This window comes from Triturus cristatus, chromosome 8 (assembly GCF_964204655.1).
Source record: "Triturus cristatus chromosome 8, aTriCri1.1, whole genome shotgun sequence".
Taxonomy (NCBI): Eukaryota; Metazoa; Chordata; class Amphibia; order Caudata; family Salamandridae; genus Triturus; species Triturus cristatus.
Genome location: NC_140591.1, coordinates 982134305 through 982148569, shown reverse-complemented (window position 1 = coordinate 982148569; position 14265 = coordinate 982134305). Strand labels below are relative to the sequence as shown.

Here is a 14265-nt window from a genome sequence, read left to right as displayed (position 1 = left end):
AAGGTAGTCATTTGAAATACTCCTATTCTTACCCTTAACATTGATTTGTCTCTACATTCAAACTTCCTGTTTCCTGGCTCTAGTTAAATCGTCCCAGTACTCCTTCCTGTAGTCTTTGACTAGGTGGAACGTTCAGTGGAAGTGCCAGCCACCTTTTTCCTACTTGGAAAGGACTGGAAAGATTGAAACCATGCAGTTAGCATCAGAACTAATGTTTTTTCTTTTTGTTACTTGACATATATCCGTCCATCAGCATAAACAGTAGTTCCTTCTACCCTGTAAGTGGCCATTTAACAGCATGGTATAGCAGTTTGGGATACTGCTGGATGGCATATAGCGCCAAATGTGCGACACTGGACTAAGTCTCATGTTTACACTCATCTGTATCAACGCCAGTGCAATGTTGAGCACAGCGGGTCCACTCTCCATAACTCTATGCATCAATCAAATGATGTTTGCTTCTTTCCACTGCTGGATTCAAATACAGAATCGGGGTTAGGCAGCTTGTGGTGAAAAGTCGCACACTGCTTAAAGTATACTAGGTTTTAGCTCGTCACTTAGATGTGGGGGCCCTATCGCTAGCATTAAAGGACTACCAAGGCTTCCGTCCTAGGTACGCGCCTCGCATTCCCTTGATTTTTCTAATCGCGTTAGTTTCTTGTCCAGTCTCAAGAGGACAGTCAGGCTGAAATGATTTCCTAGTATAGAAAAACACGTCATTCTGCATGTTCTACTTGTGCAATTGGAGATGGATTCTGTTTTGTGATTCTTTAGGGCTGTGGCTTTTGCATCAAAAAGGTGCATTTAGGGCAGATAGTAAATTTTATGTTAAAGGAGTCTAGAGCCTACTGTGTCAGCTATCAAGAAAAAACAATGACGTTCTTCTGCAGCTTGTCTGGAAGTCCATAAACAACCTCAAGGATGCTGTAGAGTGAACATAAAACTATGTTAATACTCTAGTGCAATTTTTCAACTCCAGGAATCGACTCATGCTGCTTAAATAAGCATTCATACATGCATACATGCATACTTACATCATGCATCCAGGCAGCATGCTGAAGCAAGGTATAGTGGCTTTCCCCCTCCTTTCTTCTGCATCCGAAATCAACTGTTTAAGCCATCCTTATGCCATATAAGCATTTGTCTAGCTTATTTTCCAACCATTCAGTCTGGCAGAGTCTTATCAAACCATTGATCCTACACACCACATAAGCATAGAAAAGCAAGTGACAGTGTATGGGAAAAAGTGATCTACACTGGTCTGAGAACCCTCAGCCTGGCTTATTGCATTGAAGAGATTAAATAAAGAAACCTTTGTAGGAAGGGGCAGTTGCTTCTAAAGCTAGATCTGAGTAGGCATCTACTTGAGTTGCCATTATTTCTTGTATGCGGCTGGATTCTTAGCTTAGTTAGTAGAGTCCTTCGTGTGTAGAAAAACTTTAATGGACCATTGATTGGTGCTAGGGAGTGTAGGCAAAAGTGCTATGTTGCCATAGTCATAGTCATCTTTTCAAATGTTTTTTTCAAAAGAAAAGAGAAAATCAAATTAACAGTAGTTGGAACCACCTACATCAAGCTATAACCTAGTCTATCAAGCTTTGATTCTTTGAGTCGACCCTAAAGGAGTTCAGGCGCGCCTGGTTTTCTCCTCAACCAGAAGTACCAGAACACCACAAGTCAGTCCTAATTGACAAATATATTTTCTAATACGCTGGTAACCAAAGCCTGTAAACAAATGTCTCTTTAATGGTAAAATACAAAACACTGCTACTTCACGGACACATGGGTATTTATTTAAAAATAACTGTAAATATATATTTATATAGTGCTTCATACTCGTTTTGCTGTCTCTTGTACGAACACTCAAGTGCACGGTTCGTATTTTGTGATGAATAACAAATCTCAAAAAGGCCAGCAAATAACGATTTAGTACAAATTGCACTCGCAAAATACAGAATCAGTACTTTGCAAATGCGACTGGAACTGAGTCACAATTTTCTATTTGGATGTAGCTGCATATTGTTACCATTGCACTGGAAGCACGGATGAGATCGGAACATGAAAAGGGACACACCTTCCACATTGCTTTCCAGGGGAGTTGAGGTACAAAAAAGATCAAATCCAGTGAGAATGGTTAGCCAGGAGGTATAGAAAAAGGAGGGGGGAGGGGTCGTGACGAATGTAAATACAAATTAAATGTCCAGGAGTTGTAAATGTTTGCTGAAAAATGTGTTTAACAAAGACCTAGTCTTTGTAAAGATCACTAACTCTGCCAGAAGTCAGGAAGCGTAGGCTTTTGCAGAGGAAAGAAAAGCACATTAGTGCAGTATGGGTCTACTCCAGAACCACAGATGAGTTAAGGTAAAGGTGGTATGACCTGTACTCCCAGACAAAGTGAAGGTTGCCAGTAGGAGGAATAAAGCACCAGGCACTGGAAGGGACCCTTCCACTGACCCACCACACACTCCAGTGGAGGAAGTCTGTTGTAAAGGAAAGATACAGAGTCCATCTGTCCTTGTAAGATACTTCTTTATTTGTAGCTCGGTTCCAGAATAGGAGATCAGGATAGCAGGAGAATATAGATGGTTTAAAGACAGCCCCACCAGGAGCAGGCTTCTAGCAGCTCAGCCTGAGTTGAGTAACTGACACTCTAAACACAGAGAGGCACTTAGGCATTCTATGATGTCATGGTACATTCCAACAGAGCAGTACAGTGGAGAATAGTAGACAAGTAATTTACTACACATCCTCCTTCCTTAGGGAACGACAGCAGAAATAAAGAGAAAGACAAGTAAGATACCTCAAATATATCATTAACATGAAAGTACAACAATGAGATGCACATATCTAATGGTGTATTACATGAGGTATCAGAAATACCACTGGCATGAACAGAAATGTATTAAGATCCAAAAATAACTGAATACATTAAAATTGCAAATAACATTTCTACACGCCCACTCCTATAGCAATAGAATGGGATGCTATGCTGGAAGCGGGGCGAGCTTTAGATGTAGATTATCCTGCCACAAACCACAACACGCAGGGTAGTGGCTGAGACCGAGACACGGGCAGACCGGCACAAAGCGGTAAGAAATGTGTAATGTGTATGATGAGGGAAGCGGCTAGATACAGACTGAACAGGATGAGGAGAGATATGCAAGGACCCAGGGAGACAAGGGAGGGGGGGAGGGAATGTTATTATTGTTGTGGATATATATTTGCCGAATCGTACATTATGGTAGACAATTGTAGGAGCCGGGAACAGCTATGGGAAGCGGACAAGAAGCTATTTTACAGTGCAAGTTACATGTAAGAGTTATTATGTAATGTCACGCCACTGTAAGAACTGTGCAAACTTGGTAAAATAATAAAATTATGTTTAAAAAAAAAACATTACTACACGCCCCATCCCCCTTCCTTAGGGAGCAACAAAGCATGGCTAAGATGGAAAAAAAACAAATGCAACAGAGAAGGGTAGTCACCCCCACAACCTCCCCATACACGGGTACACCACAGGACCCTGTTAAACAAAGGTGGGTGTAGACACTGACCCTTGGGAGAAAACAACATCCCCAATAAAAGGTACAACAGGGGTTAAAGTTGTTTGGGTGCTAAAGGTGAGGTACTCCCACCAGAGTTCAGGGTGCTTAAGGAGTCTAGTTTGAGCTTGCAGCCCTAGCAATTAAAGGCGATGCAGGCGCTGGGTAGGAAGGTGACCGCCAGGATTCCTGCTTCATACACTCTCTGGTGCGCTACTTGATGGCAACATCGCAGACCAACATGGGCCCAATCTGAGAAGGGTACTAGTTTATGCCAGGTCAGTGGAAGAAACAGGCAGTGGCCAATAGTGTCCTTTCATGGAGGTTTATAAAATGCTGCTGGAGAGGACACATTGTGGCTGGAAGTTGGTTTTGAATGTGATTCCGGTCTCGCCCTGGAAGTACTGCAGATTCTGCAAGTAGGTGATAGTGAACAAAAAGGTACAGTAAAAGATAGTGCTGAAGCATCTATCCCATGTTATTTGTTTGTTGCTGACTTTCCAACAGGCTGCCGAAACAAGAGTTTGTGCTGTGTGTTGCGCTCTCTCTCTTGTTATACTTCCCCCACCCCTGCTCTGTGTTGCACTCTCCCTCATGTGCTTCCCTTGCCCACATGCCTTGTGTTGCTCTCTCACTTGTGAACGTATGTGCTCTGTATTGCTCTATCCATCGTGTGCCTCACCCACCCTCATGCTCCATGTTGCTCTCTCCCTTATGTGCTTCCCACTGATGCCCTGAGATCCATATTACTCCCTCAAGCAGATCCTCCTGCGACACATGTTGTTTTCTCAATCCACTCCTCCCCTCCCTGTTTCTCTCTCCCTGATGTACTTTCCCTCCCATAAGCCCTCTAACACCATAGTCAGTAGGTCGAATAGTCAAGACCTATTGGCTTTGCTGATGATGGCTTTTTCATCCTGTCAGTTGATTATCACCTATCTCAACCCATCTGTTAGTACCCTCACAATAAGCTCTATGTTCAATTCTCAATGCACTCTTAATGGCAAGACTGTGTTTTTCAGTGGGACACATGTTGGCAAAAAACCAGACCTATCAATATCATTTTTAAGTAGGTTGGAAATTATTCTATTTTTTTAATCGCATGACTTTTTTAAATTTGCAGATGCCACTTGCCAATGTTATATATTGGACTTGAGTATGGATTGACCAACAATTCAAAGCTCGCCGAAAGATTTTTCAGTCAGGCCTTGAGCATTGCACCAGAGGACCCTTTTGTGATGCATGAAGTTGGTGTGGTGGCATTTCAAAATGGAGAGTAAGTGAAAGCTGAATGTAAATGGAGAAGATCTTCGAACGTCGGTGTGTATTTTTATTCTGTGATCTTCTTCTTCGCCAATTGTGTGCTGGGCCAAGCAAATGTTTATTCCATTAATGGTAACTGTGGTATTGTAAGCATATATAGTTGTTGTGTAGGATGAATTTGAGAAACTGTTTTGTCCATTGACATGTTCGCCTGTTTTAACTTTAAAGATTATACAGGATTTCTTCTTTATGTTGTGGTGTGAATGGTTCACTCGTACTAGCTTAGATGAGCTGAGAGATCATTTACTGTGGGATGATTTTTGTCTTTCTTAAAGCTTTGTTCTTTTACATTTTTAAACACTTGGTATTTTGCTATTGGATTTTTGGTTCGCATAGGCAGTATAAACAGAACAAAGCCAAGTAGCACAAAGTCTGTCTCATAATAACGGTGTTTCTATGCTGGCAGACCCATACAATGATGGTAATCCGAAGAAAACATGAACAGTGACTCAGTTGTAAGCAATTCACCAAGCCAAGTAAACCACCCATTATGCATGACAAGCGGAGTAACTAGTAGGATACAATTAACAAGCAAAGCATTACTGTCACTCACAGGAAGATTGAGCTGAGTGTCACATGTGCAGCAAGCTAAGTTTGGTGTCAGAATCAGGATTTGTAGATTCCAAAGTTCCATGTTGCAGAGTTGAAAGGTTTCTCTTTGTGACCACTGATATACCTTGTGCTCATTAGCTTGCAGTGATAGGTCGTCCTATAGGAAACTTTCAAGAAGTAGCAGCAAAAGCACAGCACCGCCTATTAGTAGAAATGCTGTGATGGCATATGCCAAACCAACACGCCAAACAGTCTTGAAAAGGAGAGTTATTCCACTTCCAATGTTTTCAGAGTAGAAACGTCTGTAGTATGAGAGGCTCCAAACATATTGAAGAACAAATCCATAAAATATGAAGCAGATGTAGATTTGAAGCCTTACAATTGCTCTTGGACCCAGGTAATGGTGGTAAAATCACACTCCCAGGGCCCTTTACTTCACAGGAACTGGAAGGCAGTATGAAAGTTTCTTTAAAATGTTTTTGGGAATAAAACAACAAAAGCTTTCTACTCTTAAAGCCTTGTAAAAGAGCAAAACGTGGCTTTACTTGGGAGTCAGATCCTACGAGTAACTCGGAGACGCATACTGAAATCCCGAAGAAGTTCTGATATTGATGTTTTTACTGGAGTACTAAAGAACAATCTTTGGCCCACTGTACATCATATACTGTGTGGTACCAGGATGCTCTCCAGCTAAGAAACAGTGAAGTAAATTTGTGCTAAGTGTTTCTTTCGCTCTGACATTAAGCAATTTGTTTGCAGGGGAAATGCATGTGAATATGGTAGTTGGGCCCTCACAGCAGATTAAACCTCAGCCAAAGTTTTTGCAGCAAATGCCAGCCCATTGTCTGAGTAAATAATGCATACTGTCTGCTCCCATCACCACCATTGCTGCTAGAAAAGGCATACAGCATGTGGTTGCTGTCTGTTGTGGCCACAACTATGAAAAACTTTAGTAGGTGTCGGGAACAACAGAGGTATTGGTGTATTGAAAACATGGGGACTATATGGTCTAAATACACTATCTCAAAGAACTGACCTTTGGTAAAAGATGGTAGTGTTTTCATATATATTCTGAGCTGTTGATCTCTCTTTAATTATGGCTGTTTCTACTGCTGTCAGTCTTATTCCTACTGGTTCACGTTTATGGTCTGCAGCTGAATAAAGGTTTGATTTGTAGACAATAGGCTTTATCTGTCCTTCTTTGTAAATAGGTCTCCTGGTTTAATGTTGTTTATTTTTTAGGTCTTGCCTGACCCAGCGCATGAGCTGGTCTGGCGAGACATTTTGTGAGGGCTCCAAAAAGTGCTACCAGGCCAGCCTAGAGCTACAGTGCATGTGCGCGGGCACGCGCGCCGCGCTTGACCGAGCTTACTTTCACTTTCGCGGCCGCTTTGATGTTTGATCGCGATCACTTTCGCGGCCGCTTGGCATAGCCAATAGGTCTCGCTTTTTGGACCTTATAAGTATTTAGTTATGCAACTGTTGCATGGCTAAACACTTATAAGGTCCCAAAGGCGAGACCTATTGGCTATGCCAATGCTTGTTTAATATTTCCATCTGTATTTATCCATATTTATTTTTTGGTCATTTTATCTGTATTTATCCATATTTATTTTGTGTATAAAGGATGTTGTAAAACTGTACATTTCCATGTTTATTTTAACTGATAGGACACGCACTCATACTTTGATGTCTGTCGTCATTTAGGTATTTAAGCTGACAAATATTACGTAACAATATATCCACTAAATATTAGCATTTTACCACAAACGTATGTTGACATGCCATTATTTATAGAAATTTCATCCTGTTTTTTAATTTCACTTACTTTAAGCTACAATTCATGAAAGACAGCTCGAAAAGTCACTTAAAAGAAGCACAATTTTCTGTATTTATCCACTTATAAAAATAAATGCAGAGAGAAAACACATTGTTTTCTGTCTGTATTAATCTGTAAAAATCCGTAAAAACAGAAAACAGGGAGCCTTAATTGTAAATAACACATGTGTAACGTGAAGTTCCAGAGGCCATCTTTTTTACTAAAGCAAACTTATTATTCCTAGTTTGCAAATATGCAGCTTCTAGTATAGCTCCCTATTACATAAATAGTTTAGTGCCCTTCTTTCAGGGCTGCTTCTGATAAGGTCAGTGAAATTAACTGGTGTAAAGGTTTAACCCTTTTTTGTAGTGTTCTAACTGTGTGTCTACAATTTAAGACTCTCATTAGGTTCTAGTGTTTCTTCAACCAGAATGTGTTTGTTCTCGGTCTCTACAGTGAGCACTCCATCTTTGGTTCTTCACCTTACCTTCCTTTAGCAAGTGTAGTGTCAGATTATCTTTTCTGTGTGGCTATCGCTTTTGGTGACAGTGGCTGTCCTGCATTTTGAACAGCTGGAGGACATCTTCGTCTGGACCCTTCATCTGGATGTACCAGGGTTACAGCCAGATGTGGCGAAAGTGCTGATAGTGCTCATACCTCCAGCAGTTTCCAGGTTTGCCCTGCCCACTTACTAGGTGTTTAGGAGAGGTCCTCCCGTTACAGATTTGGGCCTGCCTGCGTCATTCTTTCAGTCAGCTGGGGGACATTAGTTTCTCTCCCATAAAGGGGAGTAGCCATTCATGGAGCCTGTCAGGATGAAATTAGTCCCCCCTCCCACACTGTATCCCTCTCTTGATGTAAATACTGGTACCTCCCCAAGCATCTCATTATGCAGGTGAAATGATTTGCCTCGAAAGGAAGGGCCTCGGTTATAGTAGTGGTTGCAGGCCTCAAACCTCTTGTTCGGCTGCTCCCCACAGCGTGGACTCTAGAGTGGCTAGGCACTGGGAGGTGCCTCTCCTAGGGTGACAACCTCACTTTAGGCCATTACAGACACTATCTCCAGTTCTGAACGTTTCATGTGCAGGTCAATGCTGTCAGGCATACTAGTGTAATTAGCGAAAGCAAGACTACAAAATACAGAATGCATTAGGTTATCACACAAATGTTGATGACTGGAAACAGTGTCTTTACTGCTCTGGAGTAGAGTGGTCTCCCTAGGCTCTACTGTATATTCACCAGCTGTCATCATATTAACTCTCCCTTCTAGGCAAGTCCCACCTTGTTCCTTTACATGACCAGCCTCCCAACTTTTGGGGCATATTCCTTTGGGACACAGTGACCACTTGTTAATGGAGAATGTAAATTTGTTTGGAAGGCTCAAATCTTCTCCTTACTTTTTAAGAACCAGGTGTACTCTAAATTCTGCCACATCTTGTTGGCAGTACCTAGAAGTACACCCTGATCCTGGAGCCTTGTGTCTCTTTCCAAGTATGCACGCCAAAAGGTAATGTCATGGCCAAAGTTTTTAAGGGGCAAGCGAACATGATTGTTTTGAGCGAACACTGAGACCAACGTTCCTGGTCTTGTCCTTCATTTTAAAGTGGGAAAGAGAAGTGTCTGAGGTCTACTTTCCCAGTAAGAGAAATGCTTGGTGCTATAAGTGTCCAGTTTCAGCAAGGCAATTTATATCCTCTTAACCTTGTGAGTTACTTCTTACGGGTCTCTTGACCCACTATTTCTGATACCATGCCTTCTTTTTATAAAGCTATGCTTAAAATATTTGCAGTTGTGGCTGCTCCATTTGCTCAAGCCTTCGTTGCTCCCTTGTGTGACACTAATGCTGTATTGGCACTTAAGGACATCTGCGCCCACACCAACCACTTCGATCCCTCCTCACCAAAAGTCAAGGTTTATTTATTTTAGTTGGTTTCGGTTAATTTATCCACTGTTGCATTTCTGTCTGCGGTGGGTCAGCCAGAACCAGTCTCAGACCTAACTTTCTCTTTGAACCCTTTGTCAATGCCCTCTCTGGCTCCCTCTACGGAGGTTTCCTCACTCACTTTCACAGGAACTTGGAGGTTCATTTAGAGTCTGGGCTAAGGACGATGGGACTCAATTTCTGTTAACAGACAATTTTACCACTGCTTTTTCACATTGCTGGTAATATTGTTAGAGATCACTGTAATTGAAACAGTAGCACTACCCCTATTACCATAGGATTTTAGTAATTACTGCTGTGGGCCGTTACTGACATGTTCTAAACAACTCCTTGTTTCTCACTATCTTTGGGACGTGGGGGAAACCTTCCTGAACCGCTACTGTGAATAAATAAAGCAAGAGGAGCATAAACACGGTCTGGCCTCTAAAACACCTTGCATTTTCAAAGACTCTCTGTCATGTCCTTATTTGTTAACAGAGGTTTAGTGACACAACCTGTGTGTTATATTCTGGTTAAAGGACTTTGAATGAGGAATGCATTCGTCATTGCACGAACCTGCTCTATGAACTCCGCTCCCCAGACACATGTGCGGCAGAAGAAAAGCGCTCTCAGTTGCCTCCGCTTTGGCCATGATTGCACAAGGGCTAGAAAGAACGTCCTCACTGTATCCTCAATGCTTTACAATCATTGCCGCTTAGGACAATCATTGTTCCTGCTTCTGTTAAGACAGCCTTGTGCGGGTTAACCCGGATATGCCTTTATGATGCAGGGAGTGGGGGTATCTTTCCTCCCTACCTCAGTTGAATTGGCCAACAGTCTCCCCCAATGACCGTGGGCGTCCTTCTGTTGGAGTGCAGCGGGTGGCTCCCAGTTGGTGGTTCTTCGGCCGTCTTCTGTGGCAAACAGCTGAGCCCCATCGCAGACATATGCAACACTCGCAGTATGTGCCGCACATACCTGTAAGGGGGCATTCTTCTCTTACTGTGCAAACACTTCCTTTTTGAAGTGACTTTGTTTGAGAGGGCTGGCATCCTTAATTGGTATCACTAACAAGACTTTGAGGGCACGCTCACTGGCAAAGCGTTGTCTCCTACAAATACTTTCCTTTATGTTTACTTGCACGCCTTACGTTTGTTACGTAGAAGCATCCTGTGAGCCTCACTATCTTTTGCACGTCTAGAGAGAACAGATCTCTGGACAGCTTGCCTTAAAGATCGGGACTTGGACACATCGTGGAATTTTCCCAGTACTTATGTTTGATGTAGGAGTGAAGTATTCAAATCCTGTTGCCTGAGTTTACAGCCCCTTTGCTGTTGTGTGATTACCTGAGTGAGTACTGGATGTGGGAAGTGTATGGTATAAGGGAAGACAGTGGTATGTAGGGTGCATCATAATTACCTCTTGTGTCACCTTCCTTACTTGCATGTAGCACACACCCTGGGTGGCCTTTTAGGCATGCTTATAAACCTGTCCTCTGATGACGACTCCGCAGGAAAGGCCAACCTATGAATATGGCTGTTCTTTATATTATCTATTCCCCTTTGCCCCTGGGTGTTCACCTCGGGTGGGCCCTTCCTATTTGTTCCCTGGGGAAAACACGAAGAGGAGGGGTCGGACTGTCATTCCTCCATCCCACCTGTCAGCTGGATTCCCCAGGTTAGTGGTTGCAATCTGTACTATCCAACCCCTAATTCTTTAATTGCTGGCTAGCGCAGCCAGGTTCCAAAGCTAATGTGTTTGTGACTCTGGAAAAGGGGTCCAATAATTTGGCTGCCTTGGGGCAGAGGCCCGTCACCCAAGATAGCTTGTGTGGTGTTCCTCTAGTGTGTATTGCCTTTTGGCATATTATTTTCATGTCCTGTATCTTATTGCCAAAAAGGGGCCCTGCATCTACCAGACAAAATGAAGTCCCCATCTGAACAGGTCGGTTATGGTGGAATGACATGGAAGCATTGAGGCACATCTGTGCATCACTTGACAAATCCATTGGCACTGGCACCTGGTTGGTATTCTGACAGCTTACACTTCAAATGTTTGTCTGGAGGTGTGCAGTCACACATGATTAATATGTCTGTAAAACTGCAAAAAACTCTTTGTCAACAAGTTGTACTGGCACCTAAAGAGTAATGCCATGGTTGGTGCTCTCCAGCAAGCTTCACTGGCATGAAACTTTCACCAAGAGTACCTATGGTTCTGGGGATATTTAATTTTCTTCCAGACACAGATAACTTTGTTCCAACTGCAACATAGACATAAAGTGTATTTTAATCCAGTGGCTGATAAGCCTGCCTCCACAGGACTTCACAAGGTAACTATTTGTTCCGGTATGGCACCAAAACCAGCTTAATGTGGTATAATAAATTACATCAATCCTCATCGATGATTTTGATCATTTCTAGGGGATCTTAAGAGGATTACCTCAAAATAGTGGGTCCTACAGACAGCCCATTGGGGTTACATTTCAGGGTGCCTGCCACTTCTCATTCCATCTCTATTTCTGTCTTACCATCTACACATTGTAAAGGAGGGTGTTCGATCCTTGCTATTCAGATCAGTTTTCCATTGTGAACAACTTTGGAAACACTTGAGGGTTTTTTGCCAGACATTTTTTGGTAGAAATAAAAAGCAAGGTTGGAAGAGTACCCTTGATCTTGGAGAATTTTAAACAGACACCAGCAGAATGACAACTGCACGATTGTAGTCATGACCCAGGTTCTGCAGACTGTGTATATAAAAAAAAAATTATTTGGTCCTACATATTGTATATTTTGGCATTCCAGTGTTGTGTTGACATAATTGCTTTTTCTGCTTCTTATGGTACCAACTGATCAGGGACACCTACAAAAGTCACTGGTCCAGACATATCTAGTTCTTTATGGTTAGGTACTGACCATAACTAGAATCATCAATATCTGGATAACTGTAAGGGCTTGGAAGATTTAGTTAAAGAACCGGACAATAAGCAGAAGTAAGCACCACTCTAGGTATCTGAAGGACAACTGCCTCCTTGTCCCTCCAGGAGTGAGTAGACCATTTAAGGCAATATTCATGTTGAATATTATAAAGGCGCACATTGAGACCATTACGCTTGATGTTGCAGCTGCTCAATTCAGCCTCGTTTTTCTGTAGCTCTTGTATTCCTCCTGGGTAAGTGGGATGTGACACTCTAGTTGCTTCTAAGCACTATCGTCTGTCAAGAAGACCTCATGTGGGTCTTCCAGTCAGTTGGGCTGTGGGCAGGTCTTCTCTGGATCAGACAGAATCCTCCTCACAATCCATCTCCTCAGAAGGCAAGAAGATAGGCTCCTTGTTTCTTTGCTGGTCACAGCAGCAAGATGATGTTGCAGGCCCCCTTCCTTATATGTCACTGTCGGTCAAGGAAGGAATCCGTAGCCAACTAATGAGTCTTCTTCAAAGTTCTTGGGACTCCAGCACTCCTCTGCTTTTTGCTGGCTAGATTTTGCAGACTTCTGTGACCAGAATTCCCAGTCAGACCAGTTGTGTCCCATCCAGGGGTTATGTGTATTTGGATCAGATTTTGGCCTGCATTTGCTCCCACTGGTAATGGCCAAAGAATAGATAATTGGTGGAGGTCATTTCTTTCCTCAGGATGTAGGAATCCTACACTGGGAAACGGACTGTATATTTTTTCCACTTGCCAAGCACACAGGTTTCGAGAAGGGTATGCAGGCAGGCGTAGATGTGCGAGATGGGCATCAACAGTTCCGCAGAAAGGAAACCACCAGTTTGTGTAGCACAAACACTTAGGATCCAAATGGATCTCAACATTTACTAGCCCATCCACTAACCTTGATTCTTATACACAACATACATATCTCAGAAATGTTGAAGGCGATGGAAACCAATTATGGGGCTGAGTGAGCTTTTACAGGAAGAGCTGCTAGGAAGTCTTCCCACAGGCTTACAGGCATAATGACTTGTGTCACTGGACTATAAACAGCCACCCCTGATCGCTGCATAGCCTTTGTTGAGTGGGCAGTAGCCACTCATAATTAGAAAGACTGTGCACTTCTATATCTCCTCTTCACATCTGAGCACAGCTCTGATATTGATCAAACCAACATGATATGCATCCCTCCTGAGGGCCAGCATGTTTGTCATTTTAAATGGATACTAAGCACAAAGTAAGCGTGAAAAATGTTAAGGAACTTAACTTTTCTGAGCCACACATAAGCATTTTGTTTTGCCCAATTAAACTGGCGAATGTTGCACCTGAACTGTCCTGTTGATCTTCTCTTCACTTCAAGACTTATTGAACTTGTCTCTACCAATGTGGTGTAAATACCTTTTGTTGGTGTCCGTTCACCAAAATAGACCATTCATCTTCTATTTCTGCCAATGCTCTTGTTGCTGGGCCCATCCTTAGATGTTGCAGGGCTGTTCTGAGGGCTTGTTCGTAAGGAATTGCTTGCTTTCCTGGTCCGAGATGTTTTTCCTCAGAGTGGCCTTTAGTGCCTCTCTATAAAAGCACCACCTGGATCTTTAAGACTCTATTCTGGGCGCCTTACGATACCATTCCTTACTGCATCATTAACGCTTTTCTCTACAACCCCTTGGTCTACACAGGTGCTGTTCACCTGCCTTTTTGGGTGCACATTCCTAGGCTTTTTATGGGAGGTTCTTTTAGGATGAGAACTTTTTTCACTTATTTCTTCCACTCTCAAAAGCAGCATTTGTATACCAAGGGCTAAAAAACATAGAGGTGATTATACATGGTCATGCATGGTCACTTTCATTCCTCTGCTTTGTGTCTTAATCACCAAAGACCTTATTTTGCACATCCAAGACAACTATTGTTCATGGGTCCTCTTAACGTTTAGTCCTTATTTGATGGCACCAAACCAACCATGCTTATGTATCGAGAGCCTACATGCCTTGTTATCTTTAACACGGATTGCCTAACATTTATTTCACTATTTATTTGGGAAGCAAATTGTTCCCCCCGTGAGACACCCCTCCGAGAATATTGCATTAGCTAAAGTACTAGTGGTAAGAAAGAGTTGAAAAAAAAAGGACGTTTTATAATACATTGTCTGTTAAGGGTCTTTTGTTTATAGTCTTCTCTA

The 14265-nt window shown here is 42.6% G+C and overlaps 1 protein-coding gene across 6 annotated transcripts in view; it reads left to right on the top strand.

Annotated features, from left to right (window-relative positions):
- The window catches only part of CDC16 (cell division cycle 16), a 144455-nt gene that overhangs the window by 118026 nt on the left and 12164 nt on the right, over nt 1-14265 (top strand). For all 6 annotated transcript variants that reach the window (XM_085622527.1, XM_085622525.1, XM_085622524.1 and 3 more), the window contains one exon: nt 4666-4818. In XM_085622527.1, the coding sequence (XP_085478653.1) occupies nt 4666-4818 (153 nt within the window). The remainder of the gene's footprint in view (nt 1-4665; nt 4819-14265) is intronic.